General features: G+C 40.3%; 1 protein-coding gene across 17 annotated transcripts in view; it reads left to right on the top strand.

The window, feature by feature from the left end:
- Window positions 1–21,818, top strand: part of KIAA1217 (KIAA1217 ortholog) — a 371,004-nt gene that overhangs the window by 286,396 nt on the left and 62,790 nt on the right. For 16 of the 17 annotated variants that reach the window (XM_063324650.1, XM_063324651.1, XM_063324656.1 and 13 more), the window contains 2 exons: window positions 1,607–1,805; window positions 7,267–7,360. In XM_063324650.1, the coding sequence (XP_063180720.1) occupies window positions 1,607–1,805; window positions 7,267–7,360 (293 nt within the window). Of the gene's footprint in view, window positions 1–1,606; window positions 1,806–7,266; window positions 7,361–12,823; window positions 13,064–21,818 lie in introns of those variants that run through there. The other variant, XM_063324661.1, reaches the window with a different exon arrangement.

Below are 21,818 nucleotides of genomic sequence, written 5' to 3'. Positions count from 1 at the left end.
GTGACCAAGCGCTGGCAGAGGTTGCCCGGAGAGGTTGTGGAGTCTCCTTCCTTGAAGATATTCAAAAGTTGTCTGGACACCATTCTGGGCAACTGGCTGTAGAGGTCCCTGCTTAAGTGGGGGGACTGGACCAGGGGGCCTCCAGAAGTGCTTCCAACCTCAAATATTCTGTGATTCTGTGATCTGCCATTTTAGTGTCTTTTGATACCACTGCAGAAGCTATACCTGCTCCATCGGTTGCAGATGGCAAGAAAGTAAAGGTGTTTCTTCCTGGCACGATGCAGTGACTGAATATGTAGGCTCAAGCGGGCTTACCAGTTCCCGTTTCCTCTGTTTCCAAAGTAGTTTGGCTGAGCATTTGCGTCTGCATCTCCTCCCTTAGTGCTGTGGATCCCAGGAAGTTTCATAGTTAGGCTGCAATTCTGTGGCAGCCTGTTTTCTGCTGTGCACGTCCTAATGAGCCTTCCTATATTGGAGATGCTCATGAGAAGACCTTTTGGTGGTCTTTAGGAGCCAGGCCCAGCATGGTCAGAGCTAACCAACCCCGTCAAGTCCAGTCTGATTTCTGCTGTTGATTGAGATGGCTTTTCTAAGTCCTTCAGTCCTTGGAGGGCTTTGTAGCTTGGGATGGTGTGGGACTGGGCTGTGGCAAAGCTAATGAGTCACACTCGTTGTGCGGTAACCGGCCAGTGGAGTTACAGGCACCTGCTGGTTATGCAGGAGTCAGCACAGCGCTGGCAGGGACAACACAGGCACCCTGGAAGAAGTACTTAGTATCCTGTCACTGAGTCCCAGGTCTATATTAACGGTGTTTTTTTTCCATTATCGAGCATCTCGCAGCCTCCCATTTCCTGAAAATAGTTAGCTATATCAAAATGGTGTTCTTTTTGTCGTGAGTGAATAAGAATGTCCGTATTTTGCAATTCATCATCTAAGATTATTCACGTTTCTCCCCGAGTGCTCAGGAAGACTATTAACACTGCAGTGAAGCTGAAAGGTTCTAAAATTGTTCTTATTTTTGTGTGAGACCTCAGTTTTGCTCCTGTTGGAGTTTCACAGAGGGCTTTATACTATAGAATGCCAGCAGATTGCATTGTGAGTATAAAATTACTAGTGCTCAAATGGAAATCTGGTTTTGGGGTGTTTTGTTGGGTAAGCACAAGGCTAAAATGCAAAATTTATGTTTAAAGGAAACTGGGTGATATTAAAGGATAAAATTCTTCCTCAACTGCTTTAAAAAAAAAGTACCTCGTGATTTACCAACACCTTCCACTGCAGAGCAGTCTAGTGTGTTTGGGATTTTTCATTATCCTTCTTAAGGTAAACTTCTGATTTATCTAACTGAAGAACAGTAAAAATAGGCTTCTCGGCAAAGAGCAGTACTGGAGCAAGCGTATTTATCAAGGCATAACCATATCACTGGTCTACGCTCTACTCCAATAGCATGTTAAAAAGGAAAATGTTGTATGCACTTTATGAGTAAGGAGTGTGAATTGGTTTTTCTCTACTCATTATGGGCTTGATCTGTGTTCCCCATGGATTTTGAAGCCCAGTTCATTTCTGTGCACTTAAGAATATGTAATGTGCTATTATATTTTGCTTGTAGGTGTTCTATACCTTCAGTATGGAGATGAAACAAAGCAGCTGAGGATGCCGAATGAAATCACAAGCACAGACACAATTCGTGCCCTTTTTGTAAGTGCCTTCCCCCAGCAGCTGACGATGAAAATGCTGGAATCGCCCAGTGTGGCCATTTACATCAAGGATGAGAGCAGAAACATATACTATGAATTGTGTGATGTGAGGTAAGTAAACATGGAATTACAGCTGTTGGGTTTGTTGGGGTTTTTTTGTAGTTCACTTACAGAATAAAAAGGAGTGGAGTTGATAAGTATCTGACAGATGGTGGCCTGACACATAAAGACACATTTGGTGGTATCTGAGTAATATGGGAGGTTTGGTCTGACACTGCCTTCAGCTGTAGGTGCAACATCTGTTGCACAAGCCATTGATAAATACCCTACCTTGTTCAAATATTTATATAATATATGCAGGTTCACATATTCAATATTTTATTGTATTTTAACTGAGACATAAACATTTAAAATACAGAACACAAACCAAACATTTACAGAAAAACTCTTTTTTTCTTTGCTGGCAGGGCAAAGCCCGATCCTTGTGAGCCTGAAGTTACAAATATGAATGTCACCAATGTCCTCACAAGAGTGCCAATTACTCATCATCTAACACTGCTAAAGATCTGTGGCACTGGTGACGGCTGCTGCAGCAACCCCACCACCTGCCTATTTTATGTCAGGATGCAACAACTGATGCAGTCACTTCCCTTCACTAATTCAGAGCTTGGTCAATAAATGATCTGACTAACATCTGGGTGCATCGTTCTGTCCTTTATTTTGTGGGAGTGCAGCTGCTTAATTAACTGTGTTCTTTCTGTCATGATGTCTGTGCCCTTCAAGCAGAAGGACCAGGTTTCCAGGGTCCCTAGAAAGTCACAAATCACGTAGCAACAAAGCTCTCGGGCACACCTCAGACATGTTACACTCTGTAAAACTATGCAAGGAAATATAGTGGGCCTTTGTGCCATCCTTTTCACAAGAAGTTATGTGATAAAAAGAATAGACAAAGGAGCATAAGAAGATGAAGGAGAAGGCAGAAGAGGTGTTTTCTCTCTCTGCCAGTCTACCATTATGCACTAAAATGATGTGAAAGTAAGAGAAGTGTACTGTCCGCTGCTGCTTTGTTTCTTCTGGAGATCCTGTGGCTCAGGTGCTTCTCCGTGTCATGTTGTAGTTAAAAGAGCAAGTTGGAGTTTTTCTAGCCTTGCCACTTCCAATTCTCCCATTCCTCTTCTTAGTCTTTGAACTGCACCGCATTCCCATTTTCTCTCCTGTCTTGTTCTCCTCAGGCTGTCTATCCAGTCTCTTGTCATTAGCCAGCCTCTTGTATTTCAGTTTCTGTTTTTTCATCTTCCTTGCTTTGCAGACTCCCACACCCCTGTTTGGCCACTGTAATGCCTATGTTAAGACCCATCTGATTTTTTGCATCATCATTCATCATGTGCTCAAGTTTCTTATTCATCAAACAGTCTATTTGCAAGATTGGATCAACTGATTAAATCAAGATAGGGGTTACTATGTCTCTGTTGCGAAGTGCATTATTGCCAACCATCATCTGACCCATCAGCTCCTTCTCTCTCACTTTATCCCTCCATATTCTCTTGAGTTTCAGACTAACAGTTTATGACTTCATCTCCTCCCTGCCCCGAGAACGTGGTTGTTGATTATCTTAATACCACTCCACCTTTTTTTTCCCTTGCTCCCATTGCAGGCGTCACTCTGCCAACCTCAGGCCTGGCTCAATCCCAACATCTGCTTCCTCTGTTCCTATGCCTGTATTGTAGAGCATTTCTAGAGGAAATCCCGCAACCCAGCTGACTTCCTCCATAACAAAACTCCCTCCTTCAGTACAGCCACCTTCTCACTAAGAAAACCTCAGCAATTCCAGCGTAATGGAGTCCAAAGCATGCACTACCAGCTGCATTTTCACTGTTTTTGAATGATTTCCACAACAATTTCTCCATTTCTGTTCCTTACTCTTCACAAGATCTTGCCAGTGTCTCTCCTTAGAGAAGAGATGAAGTATCATTTTTCTCTCCTTTACTTGCCTTGTCTTCCTTCAATTCTCTTCTTTCTTCCTTGTCTTAAACACAGGTGTTTCAGTCAACTCTTTAAGCTCTCCACTTCCCTTAGAGGCTGTCTCATGTTCCTCTGTGCCTTGCATCCCTTGCTTTGTCTTTTATTAACTTATTACTCTATTAAAGTGACTGCTCCTACATTGCTAACATGTTTCTGTGCCTCCCAACAAAACTGCCCCTGAACACAATATACATTTCCACTTCCCACCTCATCACCTTTCTTTTTTGCACTGAGCAGTCACTATAACTGTTGACTGGAGTTTTTCTCTTCTAATTCTGTCCTAGACCCATTTCCAACCTCTCTGGGGTTTTGTTCTTCTAATTCCAACTTGTCTTTTTTTCCCAGATGTTCCATTGCAATTGTCGAAGTCAACAAATGGCCAGCTTTTGTGAACATCCTTTTTCTCTGAGATATCTCATGTACTTTTAACGTTTTCTTCTTGAAACTTTGATCTGCCGTTGTTTCAAAGACTGTTCTTTCCTGATTTCTTCCTGTATCACTCCTTTACTTTCAGGTATCATTTGAGAGGTCCTCTTCTCAAACATTGATTTCCTGTTGTGTTTTTCAGGGCTTTGTCCTCTTTCATTTTCCTTGTCTGTATCTGTCTCTATCATCTTATCTTATCCCTATGGATTAGTTGAATTATCATACCTACATGGGTGACTCTCCCGTTCATTTTTCTGTCTGTCCTTTAGGATGGGATTCATCTGACCAAATGGGGATTTTTACATCCAAATTTCAAGCTGGCTGTGATTAATCCTGTAAAATTGTCTGAGAAATTATACATGCCAGAGAACCTAGCTGTTGGTGTCTTCCCTGTGAATGTCTGTAGTTGGATGACATGAATCCTACCTCCTCCGTCCAAACTAAAATCTTGATCTTCTGTTTTAATATAGCCTCATGGACCATTAGTTTCAGCATAGCTTATGTTCTCCTTCATTAGACCATCACACTCCTTCCCCTTTTCTTTCTTTCTTTCTTTTTTTTTTTTTTTTAAAATCACTGGGGACAAAGCACTATCTTTCTACTTAAGCCCATAACCTGGTCCTTTTCTTAAAGTGATTCAGGGCTCTGCAGCCAGTGTAGATTTCAGATTTTTTTCCGCTCAACATGCCTATGATGCAGCTTTTCCTTTCTCACCACGTAGTGAGAAAACACTCCGCTAATTCATCAGTTTTTTAATAGCTGCTGCTGTAATGGTCTTTTCTTGGCAGTTGACACAGGTAATCTTGTTCACTCTTACTCATTCAAATGAAGCAACAAAGATCATTCTCCTCGTTTGACAAGCAGACTGCTTCACATGCGTTTTTTTCATTTGTCCTCTGGCTGTATCTTTTCCATCTCATTAAATATAAACTACTTGTCTTCATTATGAGGGCTCCTCCAAGCCCACTTCAATAACACTTTTCATTTCTTGTTCAGTACCAAGTGCCATCTGCTTCCACTTGGTGAATTATGCTAACTTTCATACTACATGTCTTTAATTTTCAAACAAGTGCCTTCATGCTGTCTCTCAGGCAGCCCTCTAATGTGCTTGGAAGGTGTCCTCTGCAGACATGCACACAGCCACTACGTTGGTCTCCTTCCAGTGCCACCTTCCCGCTCTCTCAGTTGCGCTGCCTACTCTGAGCATGCCCGTGGTCCCAGGTTCTGTTTATTGCTTCTCTGGCTGGAGGGACTGTGGTCTTCTCATTTCTTTTTGTTCCCTTATCTTTCTGCGGCTATCCTGTTGTCTCTTGTGTCTTCTGTTCACCTTGTAAGCTGGTGAAGAGGTTGTATTCCTGGGGTGTTTATACAGCACACACAGATCAATGAGGCCTTTGAACATGCCAAGCGCATCTGGGAGCTACAGTAATGCAAATAATAATAATAATAAAAGTACAGTAATATATACCTGTTATCAGTAATGTTTATCTTAGAATAACAGCATGAGGTGAAATAGAATTCACTTCAGAGATCAAATGCCTAGTATTTTGGTGCTTTGCCTGCAGCAATGTTTTACTTTAAAAGTGTCATGTTTCTACAAGAAATATTTACGGAGAATGCTTTTAAAACAAACTCCAGTTAGCTGAGGTACCATCTCATAGCCATCAGATGGAAAAGACAGCAGATAAAATTTATTTAAATGAATAATATACTGTTTCTTGAACTGAAGATGAGAGAGCTTGCTTTGTATCGAAAAGAACGTATTTCCAAGTCTGAGGCAGAAAATGGTAACTGAGACTCCCGGTGCAAGTCTCAAAGCGAAAGGGTCACGTTTGCAAGATGGAAAACAGTTTACGTTACCATAAATAATTGAAGAACTTGAACTTGCCGCAAGGTAGCTATTTTCCTATGCAGTCTACAAGTAAACACTCATAAATACTAAACTTCTCATCAGCCCTGCAGTTCTTAAACAGAAGGCACTGATCTGTCTCTTAAGCTGTGGGGTTTCTTTAATAACTACTTGACATCTACAACAGCAGCACAAGTTCTGACTAGCTACCCATTCAAAGCAATCACTGATTGTAATATGACATTGTAAGAAAGAAATTGGACCTGCCCAAGAATCCTTTCCTTCATTTTTAAATGATAATCCCAGTGATTAAGATCAGTTCACTAGACTTGTAGCTGCACCTGGAGGAAAGGAATTCAGTCACATGCGTAAGTAAATTCTCTAGAGATCACTACTGGGAAATGAAAGGAATCACACCTTTGAAAGGATGTAAGTGAGCGTAGATTGGAGGCTTTGCTACTGCTTAAATGTGGACAAGAAATCAGCAGAACTCAGTGCAAGTGTTTATTAATTATTGGAAGGTAGGTTTTGAAACAAACTAGAAAACTACTGTCATCTAACTCTTTCCTAAATGTAGTAGTTGAAAAATGAACTAATCAATGATGAACTGTTGGGTCCTAATTAAACAAAAATATTCTCTTGGGGCTTTCCATTTAAACCATTTCTGTGGTAGCTTTCATCAAAAGTTTTGCTTGTTTATTTGTTTTTTCTTAATTCCTATGTTTTCCCTTAAAAACCTGTCTTTATTATAGATAAAGTTTAGCAGAAGAATTTGTCTGCTACTGAATTTTTAGCTTTTGTGGATATTTTTTTCAGGTTTTTGAGCAAGCTGGTAATTAGAATTGCCTCAAGAATAATTGCAGTTAGAAAGACTGCTTTTCTTTTGATATTCTTGCTTCTTAGAATAGCAAAAATTCACGTGGGCTCAGTACACAATAAAACATGTAAATATTAACTAAATCCTTTTGAGTGCCGTGTAAATGTTGAAGCTCTGTTGTCTTCAAAGTGTTTTCACTCTATGGCAGGATCTTGAAAGAAACTAACACTATCTAATTTTTATGGGTGTGGAGTTGTAGCGAAAGAATGATACTTCCCATGGGAAAGAGAATCAAAGTAGGCTTTTGTTTGTTTGTGTGTGTCTAAGTTATGGCATTTAGGTTTTTCTTATAGGTCAGCTGCAAACCTACCATGTTTGTCTGTTACCTGAAACTTTCGGGCAACAAAGTAAATAAAACTACTTTCATCTGTTATCATTGATGATTCTTTTGATTCCAGGAATATTCAAGACCGATCTTTCCTTAAAGTTTACAACAAAGATCCTGCACATGCATTTAATCACACTTCCAGAGCTGTAAATGGAGACATAAGGGTAAGTACTAGTGCTGCATTTATACTCCTCTTTCCTCCAGCTTTTATGTTAAATGTTTAAATTCTTAACTGTAATTAATTGTTGATAACACAACAATTCATAAAATCGAGGGTATATGTATGACACGTATACAGAAGAATGAATTGATAATGCTTACCGTAATGTTTCTTAACTTCTTTGCTTTTTCCAATTACTTGCCCTGAGCATTAACTGTTGGGTTTTTTGTTCTTGTTTACTAGCATTAAAGCATGTGAATCAAAACATAGCCTTCAATTACTTATTTTGGGACACAGGCAGCGCTCAAAGTTTATACGACGACTTTTTTTCGTGTTTCCAAACCCTTTACAGAGGAGTATGGCATGGTGTTAGTTCACTCCAGCAAGGCTTCAGCATGGACTGGTTTGCAGTGGCTGAGCAGATGTACCTAGCTTGAAGTCTACTGAAACACTTTGTAAATGACCCTTTCAAATAGGAAATTCTGATAAATACCTATTGTGGTGTAAATGGTTTTGTCTTTTGCTAAAATTTTCTATCTGTACTAAACAAGGATATACTAAACTAGTATATTTGCACTTTCAAGTGAACATTTTTTATTGGAAAACTACAGAGAAGGCATTTGAAACATATTTGATTTCTCTCTGTCACTGTCTCTATCTTTTACTGGACTGTTATCTCCGAGAGGGCTGGAGATGCAGTTGTGCTGTTACACAACCTCATCTCCTCCCCACCCACCCGAGGTCTGTCCCCAGGAAACGGTGCAACCAAATGAGCTCGATAGGGCCAGGAGGAAATGCCACTAGTGTCCTACCTGCTTTGTGGCTTTTGTGCGTGCTCCAAAGCAGATTCAACTGCACGGAAAATTTCCTGTGAAGCGATTTGCCTAATTGTACATTTGCTTCTTGGTTTCATTATCAATTCTGAGCATGTCTCACTGCTTTATTATTAATATTTCATGTAAGCACTTCTGCTGTTTCAACAGTTTAGGGCCTCATTATTTTAGAAAGATTGCAATAGTTTATTTACAGGCACTATTCTCAACCACCTCTCATTTATGTACTTCAATTATAAAATGGTCCTTTTGATAGGTCAGAAATCTAATTACTTGATTATTCACACTGCTGCACACGACATGAGAGAGCAAATAGCCATGCTTCAAAGGGCTGATATGATAGTCTTCAGTGTCTTCTTTAAGGTCCTGAAATTCTTCAATTCTAGTTATATTCCTGTAGCATTAACTGGATGTATCCAGTACATCTCGTTCACGTTCGAAGGCAGGGCATACTGTCATTGTGCATTATGACATTAACTCATGTAACAATTTCACTGTGAGTTTATAAAGTTATCCTATACTGGTTTTGTTCCATGTGCAGTAGATGCTGAATGTATCTACTATGGCTTTATTTGTGTGCTCTAGACCTGTTTCCAGAGATGGTTAACTACTGTGTTAGCTACATGTATTCAAAAGTAAAGATTACTTCTTTGGCCCTCTTCCAGGCATTTACTGCCTAACAGAGTTGTTTTGAAGACAGGTGCTGCTTCTGAGCAAAAACTGTAATAATTTGTATTGCTGATTATAAAATACTGTGTTGTACAATAGCTATGCCCACCTGACTTGTCCTTATTATGGCTGAGTTATCTCTCTTTGGCCATCACTCAGTAATCATGGTGACACAGTGACGATCTTTGCAGAAGTGGTGGTTTCATGGTAGAGTATTGTATTCTGCTCTGCTGAAATGCCAAAGATGCCATTTCAAATTTCTCTGCATCCAACAAAACCCAGCTATTTTCTCATTTGGCTTTTCTTTTGCATTGGCAAATTTCTTCTCTTTCTGGTCTGAGAGGGGAAGACAGACCCAGGATGTTCACAGGGGCTTTGTGGAGAAACATGCAAAAAGTCTTCCCTTTGATCTGTGTGAACTTCTGCACTTCAAAGTTATGAGCATGGAAACAAGCAATTTCTTGGGCTCCGGAAATAATGAAACCTGTTTGTCTAAGGATGTGTGTCTTCTGGTTGGGTTCTTCCCTGTGCAGCAACACTCAGATCCTAACCGAGGCTTTTCCCAAAGCAGTGGGCTGTAATAACGCTCTCTCCGATGCTTATCCTTCAGAGTCTAAAAAGTTGGAGCACACACTGCAGCTTTTCCTCTGTTCGACAGAAGTATCAAGATGACAGAAGATCATCTTGCAAATCTCTAATTTGGCAAAGTTTGTAGGGACGTAGTAGTCTAATGGTTTCTACCCTTTGGCTAAATCTGGTTGAAATTTGCCTGCAGATTCACGGGTTATTAGGTACGGGGAGACAACCACCAATAAGCAGATCGATCCCTGTTTCTTTAGCAAACCAGATTAAAGGGGATGGAAATGTGGCGGGATTAAGTGAGAAACATGTACATTTTATGTACTGGTATTACATGGTGTCCAAAACATTGTGGAAATAACTTTGCTTCTCATCCCTCCTTTTATGTTTGTACATCTTCGCATTGGATAAATTGATGTTCTTCAATTTCATGTGATATATGAGTGCTAAATTCACTGTGGTCGGAAGCAGGGAGTAATTCTTGTAAACATTTGTGCTCTGCGTCATGGTAAACTGTTTCAAAAAACCTACAGAAAAGCAGCTTATTGTCAGACTGATTGAAAGAACAGTATTTAAAATATCATGAATTAGTCATTGTAAGTACTTTTTTCCATGGTGATACTGTGAATGTGGTTGTATCTCCTGCCATATGTGAGTTAAAGCTTTGTTTTTTTGAGGTTTGGGAAAGTTTTGCCTTTACAGATTTTTCTACTGTTTGCATTCTTGTCCCTTTGGAACCTTTATCCCTGGGTTTGATGATGTTCAGGCTTCTATTCATGTGATTTATAATCATTTCCATGTAACAGACCGAAAATAATCTCAGAAAATAATGTTAGCTGCCAGCTTGGACACCTGTTTTAACTACCAAACAGATGTGAGACCTGTATAAGAATTGGCAGTAACACTTGAAGTATTAAGTATTATCCATATGGACAAGAAGACTCAGAATGTGCGAGAGGAATATGGGATCTGTGATTTTCAGATCTCCTATCAAAACCACTCAGCTTTCATGTCCATTAATTCTAATTTTCCTGGTCTTCTTTCTGTTTCATGCGTTTTTCTGAGTGGGTTGTGTTTGAGAAAAGTGATTTTGCTCAGGGTCTAAGCAAGCTCTAAAGGGCAGTTTCTCTTGAAATCCTTCAGAGTGCCTTACTTTCTGATACTGTGCCGTGGCCGTTTACATCTTGAAGAGCATGGTTTGTTTGACATGTTGAATGCTGTTCAAGCAAGAGGTAACCACATAGTGCCATCTCAGTGAATATTTGTCTTTGTGCTCTTCCTTTTTTTATTATTCCTTTCCCCAAATGTACGCTGAAAATCTGTATCAGCTGTTTTCTTTGGAAAAATGTATCTTCACATTTCTGCATTTCATTCATTTATTCGTTTGCCTGAGCTTGTAACTTTTATCGGCACTTTCTAGCTGTCTGTGCGCACTTTCTTTTGATGAAATACTATCTCATGTCCAAATGTTTAGATGATCTTTTTATTCTCTCTGGCATTGTTTTGAATTCCAGTGCAAATGCATGTACACAGCCATGCTGGTCTGTGCCGTTAGAATTAACATTTGTGATCTGCATAGATTCAAAGAGGAAAAGACTTTCTCAGACTTCACTTGGTGTAGGGTCCAGGCTGCCTCTCTTCTCATGTTCAGCGTTGGCGTATAGATTCAACATCAATAGATGACACTAAAGAACTGACAGCAGATTTTTGTGTGCTGCTGAATGAATTGAATTTCTTTGGAAGTGTCACAGCTGCATTTATCCTGGGTTGTTGCTGTGAGCCCCTGGTGACTCCAAGTGGAAGTGATTCCCCCACCGAATGTGCACAGCGTATTTTCTGTCCTCATTCCCTACATCCTCCTTTTATGGAGTGTCTAAAAGGGGAAGAATCCTAAATTATAATCTCCCCCTTCTGTCATTGCAACTTGTCTGCGTTTCTGGTGGCACAGTTGGATACTAATAATGTTGGTTTATGCAGTGGTTTGTCTTGGGCTTCCTCTGCCTGCCAATTTTGAGAATCAAGAGGGAATTTTTACTTCATAACAAACCGGTGGCTATTTTGCTTGGCAATCTTTCTCATCCCAACCACCTGCCCTAAAGTCTGTGGGTTATATTTTGTTTGAGAATCTCCTAGACCCACCATGTTTTTGCTTAATTCCCTGACTTGCATAAGACCTTAGCAGGTCAGCGCTTTATCCCAGACCTCTGCTGGGTGGGTGAGGCCAGAATATCCCAGGAATGCTTGTTGTGGCTGCTGTTGTATTGATGTACACTTTAAGGTGTTTTGGATTTTTTTCAGAGGCGGTTTCTCCAAGAAAGAACAATTAGGGCAAGTTGGGTCAGAGCTGAGTTGGGGGAGCAGGGGGTACCTGAAAACTCCACGTTTTTCTGGGAGTTAGAATGGCAAAAAGGTGATGATGTTCCTGGCAGCGATGGGGGTTTGGGCTGCCAAGGTGAGAGGGAATGAGTTAAAATGAGTTGTACAGTAAAATGAGACAGACATTTGATAAGTTGGGTAAACTGTTGTGCTAAGTAGCTTTTATTAATGAAATTGTGCAACGGCAACTTTTCATTTTTCCCCTGAAATTGCCTGGCGAGCAGTTTGCTAACATTTTAACTCTCTAGAGTTAGAAGCAATATGTGAACTTAAAAAAACCCTACAAGTGCTAAATACCCTCAAACAACTCCCTGAGAATTTAAAGCATCCAAGGAGCCTGAAATTCAGTGCTGGTTTGCAGGAAAGAGGGAGATAATAAAACCAGGATCATCCTTCTGTGTTCTTACGGTACCTGTAAACATATATCCAGCTTCTTTGAGATGTTTAACTTCTTTTCATCGGATTGTTTGTGATCTTAACATCAATAAGCATAAAAGCTGCAAATGCTGACAAAATGATATTTGTTCATTGCACACCACGGCTGAAAGAAAATAACAGCTCCTTGAACCACGTAAAAGTATTTAGAACAAAAGTATTTATTGGAAAAGAATTCAAGCAGTAAATTGGATGAATGCATTTTAGTGCTAGGATGCCTATAGGACAGCATTTCTGTAAGTGGCCATGTGTTTGCCTTACTGATCCTATTACTATAAAACTTTGTTTTCTTTGGGGAAGAAAAAGAAAAAAAGAAAAAACAAATGCTAATACCTCTATTATCTGATAGAGACCTTCCAAATGATACAAATCTCATCTTTCCTGCTGTTTTGCTGCCTGCTTTTTCTAATGCTCTTTTTGCCATTGGGAGGTTATGACAACATGAGCCATATTGTATTTATAAACATCACGTGTTTCCTTGATATGACTTGCGGTGTCTGCCAAACAGAACACATGGAAGAAACATTTCTCATTAGCTCAGCATTGGTTTTGGTTATAGTGATTTCCGGGACAGGAAAAATGCCTTCCTTACTCAGATTTAACTTTCATACAGTAGAAAGAAAGCCTCTGAGTGTCCATGAAATCGCTTGAACAGAGACGCTGCAGCTCTTTTAGCCCACATACTTTGTCTGAGGAAAAGAGAAAAAGCGCTTTATTTTAAAGAGAAGATGTAATGGCATGTATTGCTGAAACTATTCCTGAATTAAAATACCTGCCAAAGTCATCTAGAAGCAGAACTCACCAAGAGATGTAAGGTAAGATGATGCTTATAAATAATGAAAATATCTAATTCCTTTTTTTCTTTTTTTCAAACAAAGAGATATTTTCAGATTAACTGTAAATTTAAATCAGAACAGTGAAATCTGTTTCTTCTTCCTTGATCCATATGAGAAAATACATGTTTAATCGCTCTCTAAATCAACGAACTCTCAGATTTTATGTCTAGTTTCAAACCTACATATTAAACATAAACAGTTATTTTCCAACTTGCCATTACAAATCTTGCTGAGATTTGAACAAAATATATAAAGAAGTCTCTGATGTCCTGGATTATTTTTTTTACTCATATGGGTTTTACTACTTTTGCTTTAAATGGGTTGTCAGTAGTTGCCAATTCTTTATGCAACTAGAGAGCTGCAGACACTGGGAAGTAGCTGCATCAAATCAGACTGTGATGAAAGACTGTAGATGGACCTGTTCTATTTCATTCATATGTCCTTTGATACACAATACCTACTGCTGTATAAAGCCTAAGTTAGTGGGAAAGTAAATAGAATTTTAACGAAAAAATCATTTTTTAATTTTAGCTACACATACAACGATATATAAATCTCAAATGTTATCTGGCAAAAAGTGGGTCTGTTTAAAGATACAGATCCTGCAGTTGGATGGGTCCTGCATTGGGGCTTTTTTAATGTGAGGGCTTTGTGCTTTGGTGTATTATATGTATTTCACAAGCACCATGAGTAAGGAATATAAGTGTGTAGATGCTATTACTATACCAACAATTTAAACGATATCTTTTTTAAAAATTTTCAAATAACGAGGATGGATTTAAAGTTTATATCAAGCTGGCCGTTGAAAGGAAGTGTCATGTTCTTGATATTAAACTGTTCAAGGAACATGAGCTTGCCGCACCCACGCAGTAAACTTCCAGTTAGTCTAAGAGGAGTGTCATATGGTAGATATCACAAACCAGTTACCTGGAAACTCCCAGGGAGTTTCGTCTGTGGAACCAGATCAACTTGCAACCACAACACAGTTGTTCTAGTGGAATTTTTAGGGGGAAGAGTTCTTTATTTCCCACTAACAGGCCTGTATTCAAGCTAGCCTGCCTTTCATGTTGAGGTTTGCTTAGAGCTTGCCCTAGAGCTATGAAGTCACTTAATGACAACATATGATATGTCTTGTATGAAGGTCTCCTCAGCCCTGCATTACAATTACAATCTTATCTCTCACACAAGTCGGAGGTTCTCAGGCAAAGCTTTTGTGCCTTCAGTGGGAGCTTGCCCTGAATAAAAACAGAAGAATTGGATTTGAGTCCATTTTTATTGTCTACTAGTTTCTGGTTTTATTCTTACTCCACCTCTTTTTACATAATGTTTCCTTGTTTCAATTCTTGAGACTTTTTTTTTTCCACTGCCCTTGCTGATAGTAGAACAATTTGCACTAATTTGGCTGTTTACTTGAAATTCATAAGTATCTAACAGAGTCAGATGTTGCCAGAGCTCCCCAAACACATTGACAGGTGATAAAAATGCTCATGGCTGTGACCTCCATTATTAGAAGGGGATGTCCTCCTCTACCTCTTTTGTCAACCACGTAGCTTATCTGAATTGCTGGAGTCCCGTAAGCCAAAGTCCAACCAAGCTTTATGACTTCCAGTTAGCTTTCCGAATGAGCTGTTTCTCAAACGGGTTAAAAATCACTTTGTGGAGGTGGATGTTTTGGTACCATGGTTCCTAGAACTCAAGTAAAGTTAGAAGCAGTGTTTTTTCTTCTTCAAACCTGCCATTTGCTTGTCATTCAGGACCTTAGTTTTCCCAAGAAGTATCTCACAAATCCAAAATGTTGATGATGACCCAAATTCTCTGCTTTCCACGGAGTCTTCACTTCAGTATATTATTAACCTGCGTCTAGATAAGCCTAATGAATATGAAAGAGAATTAACTCTGTCCCTATCTTCCTTTTAACAAAGAGGGGTTAACCAGTACCTGGTGTCTAGTAGAACACAACTACGTATCTGAGGACCTTGATTCTTCTCCATGTTGGATTGTACTTTTTCTAATAAGGGCTCTGGAAAGCTAGTCAGAACCTCTAAAAATATAAGCAGTAAAAATATCTTTTCTTGGATACATGTTAAGATCTGGGGTTAAAAAAAGCCTCAACTGGCAAAAGCAAGACAGTTGCAAATATCAGCAGGACTCCATGAGAAATGATGTGATGCTGAAATTATTTTTTGTGTGAATATATGCCTTTCTTACATCATTGCAAATTAGAACTTCTTGTGACTAAGCGAAAAGACCGAAGGGGTGTGTTGGGTAAAGGATAGTCCCTCAGTCACTTAATATTTACTATAGATAGCTTGACCTTAGGATAAACTAGGTTGTTTACTTCAGCCATGCTGACCAATTTGTATACTTTTTTGGATAGAAGGAAGTAAAATGAAAAGAAAATATAGGGCTCAAACAGTATAGGAAGAAGTTTGTGATCTAAGACAACTCTTAATTGAGGCACTGATAGCACCACTAACATTGCAAAAGATGTGCTTACAACTGCAGATACTGCTGGGCCTTATAGCTATGAAATGCAGTGCAGTCTGGGCACTTACACGCAAAATCTCGTTGTATATACGGCTTCCGTGACCATTTCTCCTGCCAATAGTGCTGACTCCAAAACTCAGCACAGCAACTTATTTCTTCTGATTTGCTGCGTCCTTATATTGGAAGAAACAGCTGGCTACAGGTGTAAACATGCTGCTTAGGTCTTTTAACTATCAGCTCTGTTTTAAAACACTTTTGTATTATTTACGTCCTAACCTATTCTATATATCTGTAATAGAAATTGTATTTTGACTGAGTTGTTTGGTAATGCCAGATGAGACCAAGGATTGTGCTTTCCTTTATGTTCATTTAACCATATCAACTTGTCCAGTTTTATTTGGCTTCAGTGCAGTGAGAAGAGATACGAATATGGAACAAAAATAACAGCTGAGTCGTTAGTACAGCGAGTTAGAAAGCCATGCATTTATTTTGATTTATGAGTGCAGTTACTAACAGTATTTCTTTTTTTAAAGAGCAGAAATATGATATACAGCATATTTAAACCAAATAAAAATGCTGATCTGTACCAGAACTGTACATGTTTGAAACTATTCCTTTTTTGGAAAGAAAAGGGATGACCCCATCAGTTCAGTGGTGCCCTAAGGAAGTGCTGAAATTGAGACTGGTCTGAAGGGTTTGGCTCCCTGCATTGGCGGTGGCTGTCTATGTTAGGTACATGATGTGCTTGATCTCTTCAAGGAGAATGGGGAGGAGGGGAGAAAAATGCTTGCTACGCCTTCATGAATTACATGACTCCTCTTTGTTCTCAGAAAACTCTACCTAAAAAGAAGCTGTGGGAAAGCAAAAGAAACAAACATCTCATTTGAAAGCAAAAGAAACAGTTAGTTTGAATGCAGCGCTAGTTATGAGGGGTGTCATAATGTTAACTTTAAAAAAAAATCAGTAACAGCTTTTATATGTTCAGTCCAAACAGTCTAATAGCTTGTGGGATGGGTGGGCCATGCTATACTGATGAGATAAATGTGGATATTGGCAAACCAATGATGTAATTATGTAAATCCGACCTTTTTAGGATTGAAATGTGTTATGTTTCAGTGTGTTTATATTTTTGTCATTTGTGATAACACCCTGAAAAATCTTGGCTGACATGCCAAGAGGTTTCTTAGTGTACTCACCACACTATTCTGTCTGGAAAGCACACTAAGAGAGCGTAGGAAAATCCAGCATGAGAGATTTATTAACTTCTCTCTGCTTATTTGGATAATTTTAACTTTTTTTTTTAACTCTGACGATCTATTTGTTTGTAGGAAATGAAATACGCTCGTAAGTATACAGAAATGAGTGCCTGTTCACTGATCTGGATGCTTGTCTTACTGATCAGGAATAAAGTAATGCGGACTGGTAGCAGGGAGATAGCTCAAACAATGAAATGTTGCTGGGGGAATAAACGTCCACACAGAGGCAATGTGATTTCCATCAAGGCAATGCAAAATGTGCTGCATCTCATGCATCATTTTGCTCAGATTGCCTGGAGCGTGGCTAGACTGGAAGCCTTCATAGGACTGCTCTGGGTCAGGCTCTACATGGCTTTGTGCTCACTCCCCTTCATAGAATCATAGAATCGTTTAGGTTGGAAAAGACCTTTAAGATCATCGAGTCCAACTGTTAACCTAGCACTGCCACGTCCACCACGAAACGTCCCTCAGCACCACATCTACACATTTTTTAAATAGCTCCAGGGATGGCGACTCAACCACTTCCCTGGGCAGCCTGTTCCAATGCTTGACAATCCTTTTGGTGAGGAAATTTTTCCTAATACCCAATCTAAAACACCCGTGGTGCAACTTGAGGACATTTCCTCTTGCCCTATCACTTGTTACATGGAAAAAGAACCATCCCCCACCTCGCTACACCCTCCTTTCAGGTAGTTGTAGAGAGCCATAAGGTCTCCCCTCAGCCTCCTTTTCTCCAGGCTAAACAACCCCAGTTCCCCCAGCTGCTCCTCATAAGACTTGTGCTCTAGACCCTTCACCAACTTTGTTGCCCTTCTCTGGACACGCTCCAGCACCTCAATGTCTTTCTTGTAGTGAGGGGCCCAAAACTGAACACAGTATTCGAGGTGGGGCCTCACCAGTGCCGAGTACAGGGGGACGATCACTTCCCTAGTCCTGCTGGCCACACTACTTCGGATACAAGCCAGGATGCAAGGATGCCAGGATGCTCTTCCAAGCAGAGTTCACCCACTGTGTCACCAAAGTTGTCTCACTGACAGCTAACCTGTGACAATGTCAACTAGGGAATGTCAACGGGTTCAGTACAGGTGTAACCAGGCTGGTCCAAATATAGAGCCTGCTTTTATAGCTAGATTTAAGCTGATGCACATTATAAGATCAACATTTTATGGCAAGAAGCATATTACTGCTTTTCGCTTAGTTTCTGTTGGATTCTTTTTTTTTACAACTGAAAAAGGGTGGGCTTAATCTAGGAATGGTAAGGGCTGTTGGAAATTATGATGGCCAAAGAGCTCTTGATGTGCAGGTGTGCTTGGGGTCATAAGTCTGTGTGGTCAAGGAGTTGGTGACATGATGGAATTGATATGGGAAAAAGTTTTCTGAGAAGTAAGGCTGTGTGTCCATGCACATGCACACACATATGACACGTCCCACCAGTTGTCAGAGCTTCGTGGTGATTTCATCAAACCAGAATTTCTGTTATTCCCCACTAATGACCAGATGTGTACAAAGCGCAACAGCCACCTCAGTGTTATCTCTCAGCACTCCGTCACACTGCACTGGACTCTCGGAGATGCTGCACTAAGGCCTGACTTGTAGAGAGCTGTTATTTTCTGCAGCGTCTGAAGGAGATTAAACTGTTTTGAACCTTAACTACATCTTCAGTGGGAATGGCTGAACTAAGTGCTAGGTTTCAAAAGCCATTTGTAGCTTTAAAGTGCACCTCAAATACCTTTGCTTTGAATATGAGAGTGGATTGCAAAGGCAAGTGATGGTTGTAGCTTCTTTGCCATGAACGTCCTCAAGCATTCATCGGTCACTCCAGCTGGCATTTACCTGAAGTGCGCTGCTTACTTCTTTCCTAAAAACCATCCTTGTGTTCTGACTACCCCTGCCAAAAAAACCCACAAAACCTCAGAATATGAACCCAAACTACAAACAGGAACCACAGGACAGGTTGGATCCAACAAGGTGGATCACAGCAAAGTCCACTGCAAGACTAGCAAGCAGCAGCTGGAATGAAGCTGCCGTTATCCCTTCTAGTTGTAGTATCTCAGCTTGACTTATAAAGAAGAAAAAAAAAGGATGAAAAACAGAGCAGAGACTGAGCTAAATGAAAAGACATATGGGCAGGCTCACTATAGAGAATTAGGAAAAAAGTCTAATCCTTATAAGCTTAGGGTAGAAATTGCTGCCCACTGCAGTCAGTGGCGAAAGGCTGGGAACACCGAAGGGCAGCTTGTCCCACCCAGCTGTAGAGGGAATGAGCTGACTCTGGAGGGTGCCTGGCTGACTGTCTTTTAACGCAACATTAGGTGAGACAGATCCTCAATACAGAGCAACTAGTAGTGCAGTCTTAACTTTTGAGAGGTGCTTAATGCATTTATGTCTGCTATACGTACTGTGATACTTTCCTATAGCTAGGAAAATGTCTTTGTTTAAATCAGTGCAGAAATGAGGGGGAAGCATGAGGTTTAAATTACAGGGTAGAGAGACAGACTGCAGACCTGACGTAATAGTTCAGTTTTGCAGAACCTTCTTCATGCGACTCCAGTGAGAGTTGGCTATATTTGCTCTAGTAAACTTAAAATAAATTTTGACAGGCTTATAGAGTTTCCAGCACAGGATTTCCCACTTGTACTTGCTTGCCTTTAATTTTTTAAATCCCTAAAAATCTAAAATTCCTGGTTATGTTGATCTGCCATCACCAAAGGATAGGCCAAAAATGTACTGCTGGTATGCAAAACATATATGTATGTATACGTAATGTTAATATACATGTTACAAAGAAACAGTGTTCTCTTGGAGCTCAGATGCTCACTTGTGTGCTGGTTCAAAGGCTTTGTGTACAGGTTGCTCCCCGGTGCAAGCTCCAGCTGGTCTACCGAGTGTGCCGCTTTGCCAGCAGTGAAGCTGTAGAGCTGCCTGTCCCTTTTATAGTGGTTCATTCTAGCTAGTAGTTATGCGCTCTGTGGTGTGGGAGGGCTTTTTGTTTGTTTGTTTGCATTTTTTTAAAGAACGAGGGAGTTTGGAATAAGCATAAGAGAACTTGATGGTACTTTTTTCTACCTCAAGGCATATCTGTTTCACTGCGTGCCTTCGGAATCAGTAAACAGAAGGAATGACAAACAATACGTATGTTTAGGAGAAGATAGTATAGTCTGTACATAATCTCAAATCCAGTACGTGTCAGGCAGCCAGAACTGTTCTGTTCCCTCCCTGTTTATTTATCTCGGCCTCTCAAATGCAAAGAGCTTCTGTAGGATTTTCAGTCTTCAGGGAAGCACCACACACATCCTTGTAGGTGTAAATGTGGGCAGTGGGCTGGAGAGCTGACGTGGGAAAGCTGAGGCAATTTGAAAGTTATTGAGGGTCATGGAGAGAGGTGTGGAGTGCAGGGTGGCCCCAGCATAGCCTGGCTGGGTGCCGGGGTGTGTGTCACCTCGATGCCTTTGTGAAGGACAGCAGCTTGGGGGGCTGTGTTCTGCTCCTCCATTTGTGCCATGGGGAAGCAGCTGAGACTGAGATCAGGATTGTATATGACTACTTTTTTTCCTTCCTCTGCTGAAGAAAGGAGGAAGAAAGGCCCTTGGAGGCCTTTGGAGGCAAGGCGAGCGGTCGATCTCTCTCCTTTCATTGCAGAAAGCAGATAACCACACTGAGGGGTTTCGGTCATGGTGCTTGCCTAAGCAGAGGGAAGAAAGATGTTGATGGTGGTTCTCCAGCTGCCTTCCAGAGTCTTGTGTATCAGAGGCTGCAGATTTAGGAGATCCTGCAGACAGCTCCGTACATAGGTCTTTGTCCTCCTACGCTGTTGGTTTCTTGGATCAGAATTAGAAACTGGATGGGCTAAAGGACTGGTGAGGTGGCATGAAACCTTCCTTGGCAAAAAAAAGCACCTCCAAACAACCCAAACCCAACCCAAAAAACCCAGGAGAAAATAATGCTTCTTTTGTAATACAGCTGGAAAAGGCATCATCAGCAAACTGTCTTCCCATTTGGATTCTGCCAATGGGTGATGGACCCCATTGACTCCATCACAGGCTTTGCTCCAGAGTGCTGAGAACAAAACCAAGTCCGGAGTTAGTGACAAGCTACCCAGCCTGTAAGTGCTTCCCTGTTTTCTGTCAAGGAAATGGTTGTTTACAGCAGTACAAGGCATTAACTGCTTAATTATTTCCATCCATGAAAGTATTATTAAGGGAATAGGAACCAAAAGAGCTGTTATCAGGAACAGAAAGAACTTTGATCAGCAGTCAAGCAATAAGTTATGTCTATGCCACATGTGTATACCCCACAGTCGGCTTCAGAATATTCTCTGACTTTATAATTGTGTGTTTTACTGATGTTGTGTCTCTAAACTTTTTTCCTCTTAAAAATGAGACAAGAAAACAGAAATAAGATGGGCAAACTGATAGAAAGGTCCAACGGACCAACATTGTTAATAATGGATAAGAAAGTAGGGTGACTGGCGATATAGCTCAGTGGTAACTGTGGCTTGTCATTAACATAGACATTAACATTGATTTTAAAGTAATAAACTAACCTAAACTTCCAGGCTTGATCTCAGTGAAGCATTGGGTGTTGCATCTCTTAGGGGCATGCCCTTTGTTTATACAGTGGGTTAAACTGAAAAGGAGCTCTTGTTCTGTACAGTACTTTATAAACAAATACATGGCAAGTAATTAAACACAGGATGATACATGGCAAGTTAGACAAGGTTTGAGGGCTCTGATAAAGTAATTGAAATGGAAAGTGATGCTTGAATGGTTTCTATGCATTGTTAGAACCTACAAATTAAATTACAGTCTTGGTAATGATATATCTGTGCAATATTTATGATGTTGTGCCTGGTGTATTTTAAAATTAAAAGAAGATTCATTCCTCTTATGAAAAACTTTTGTATGCTTCAGATGTACTTGACGACTCTTGCACATAGTGCCAGATGTATGGAGAACTAGTTATAGTATGTCTGACGTTCTGGGATATACTTT

Source organism: Chroicocephalus ridibundus, chromosome 2, assembly GCF_963924245.1.
Source record: "Chroicocephalus ridibundus chromosome 2, bChrRid1.1, whole genome shotgun sequence".
NCBI classification, from domain to species: domain Eukaryota; kingdom Metazoa; phylum Chordata; class Aves; order Charadriiformes; family Laridae; genus Chroicocephalus; species Chroicocephalus ridibundus.
Note: the sequence above shows the minus strand (reverse complement) of the source record. Positions and strands in the feature narration are given on the sequence as shown.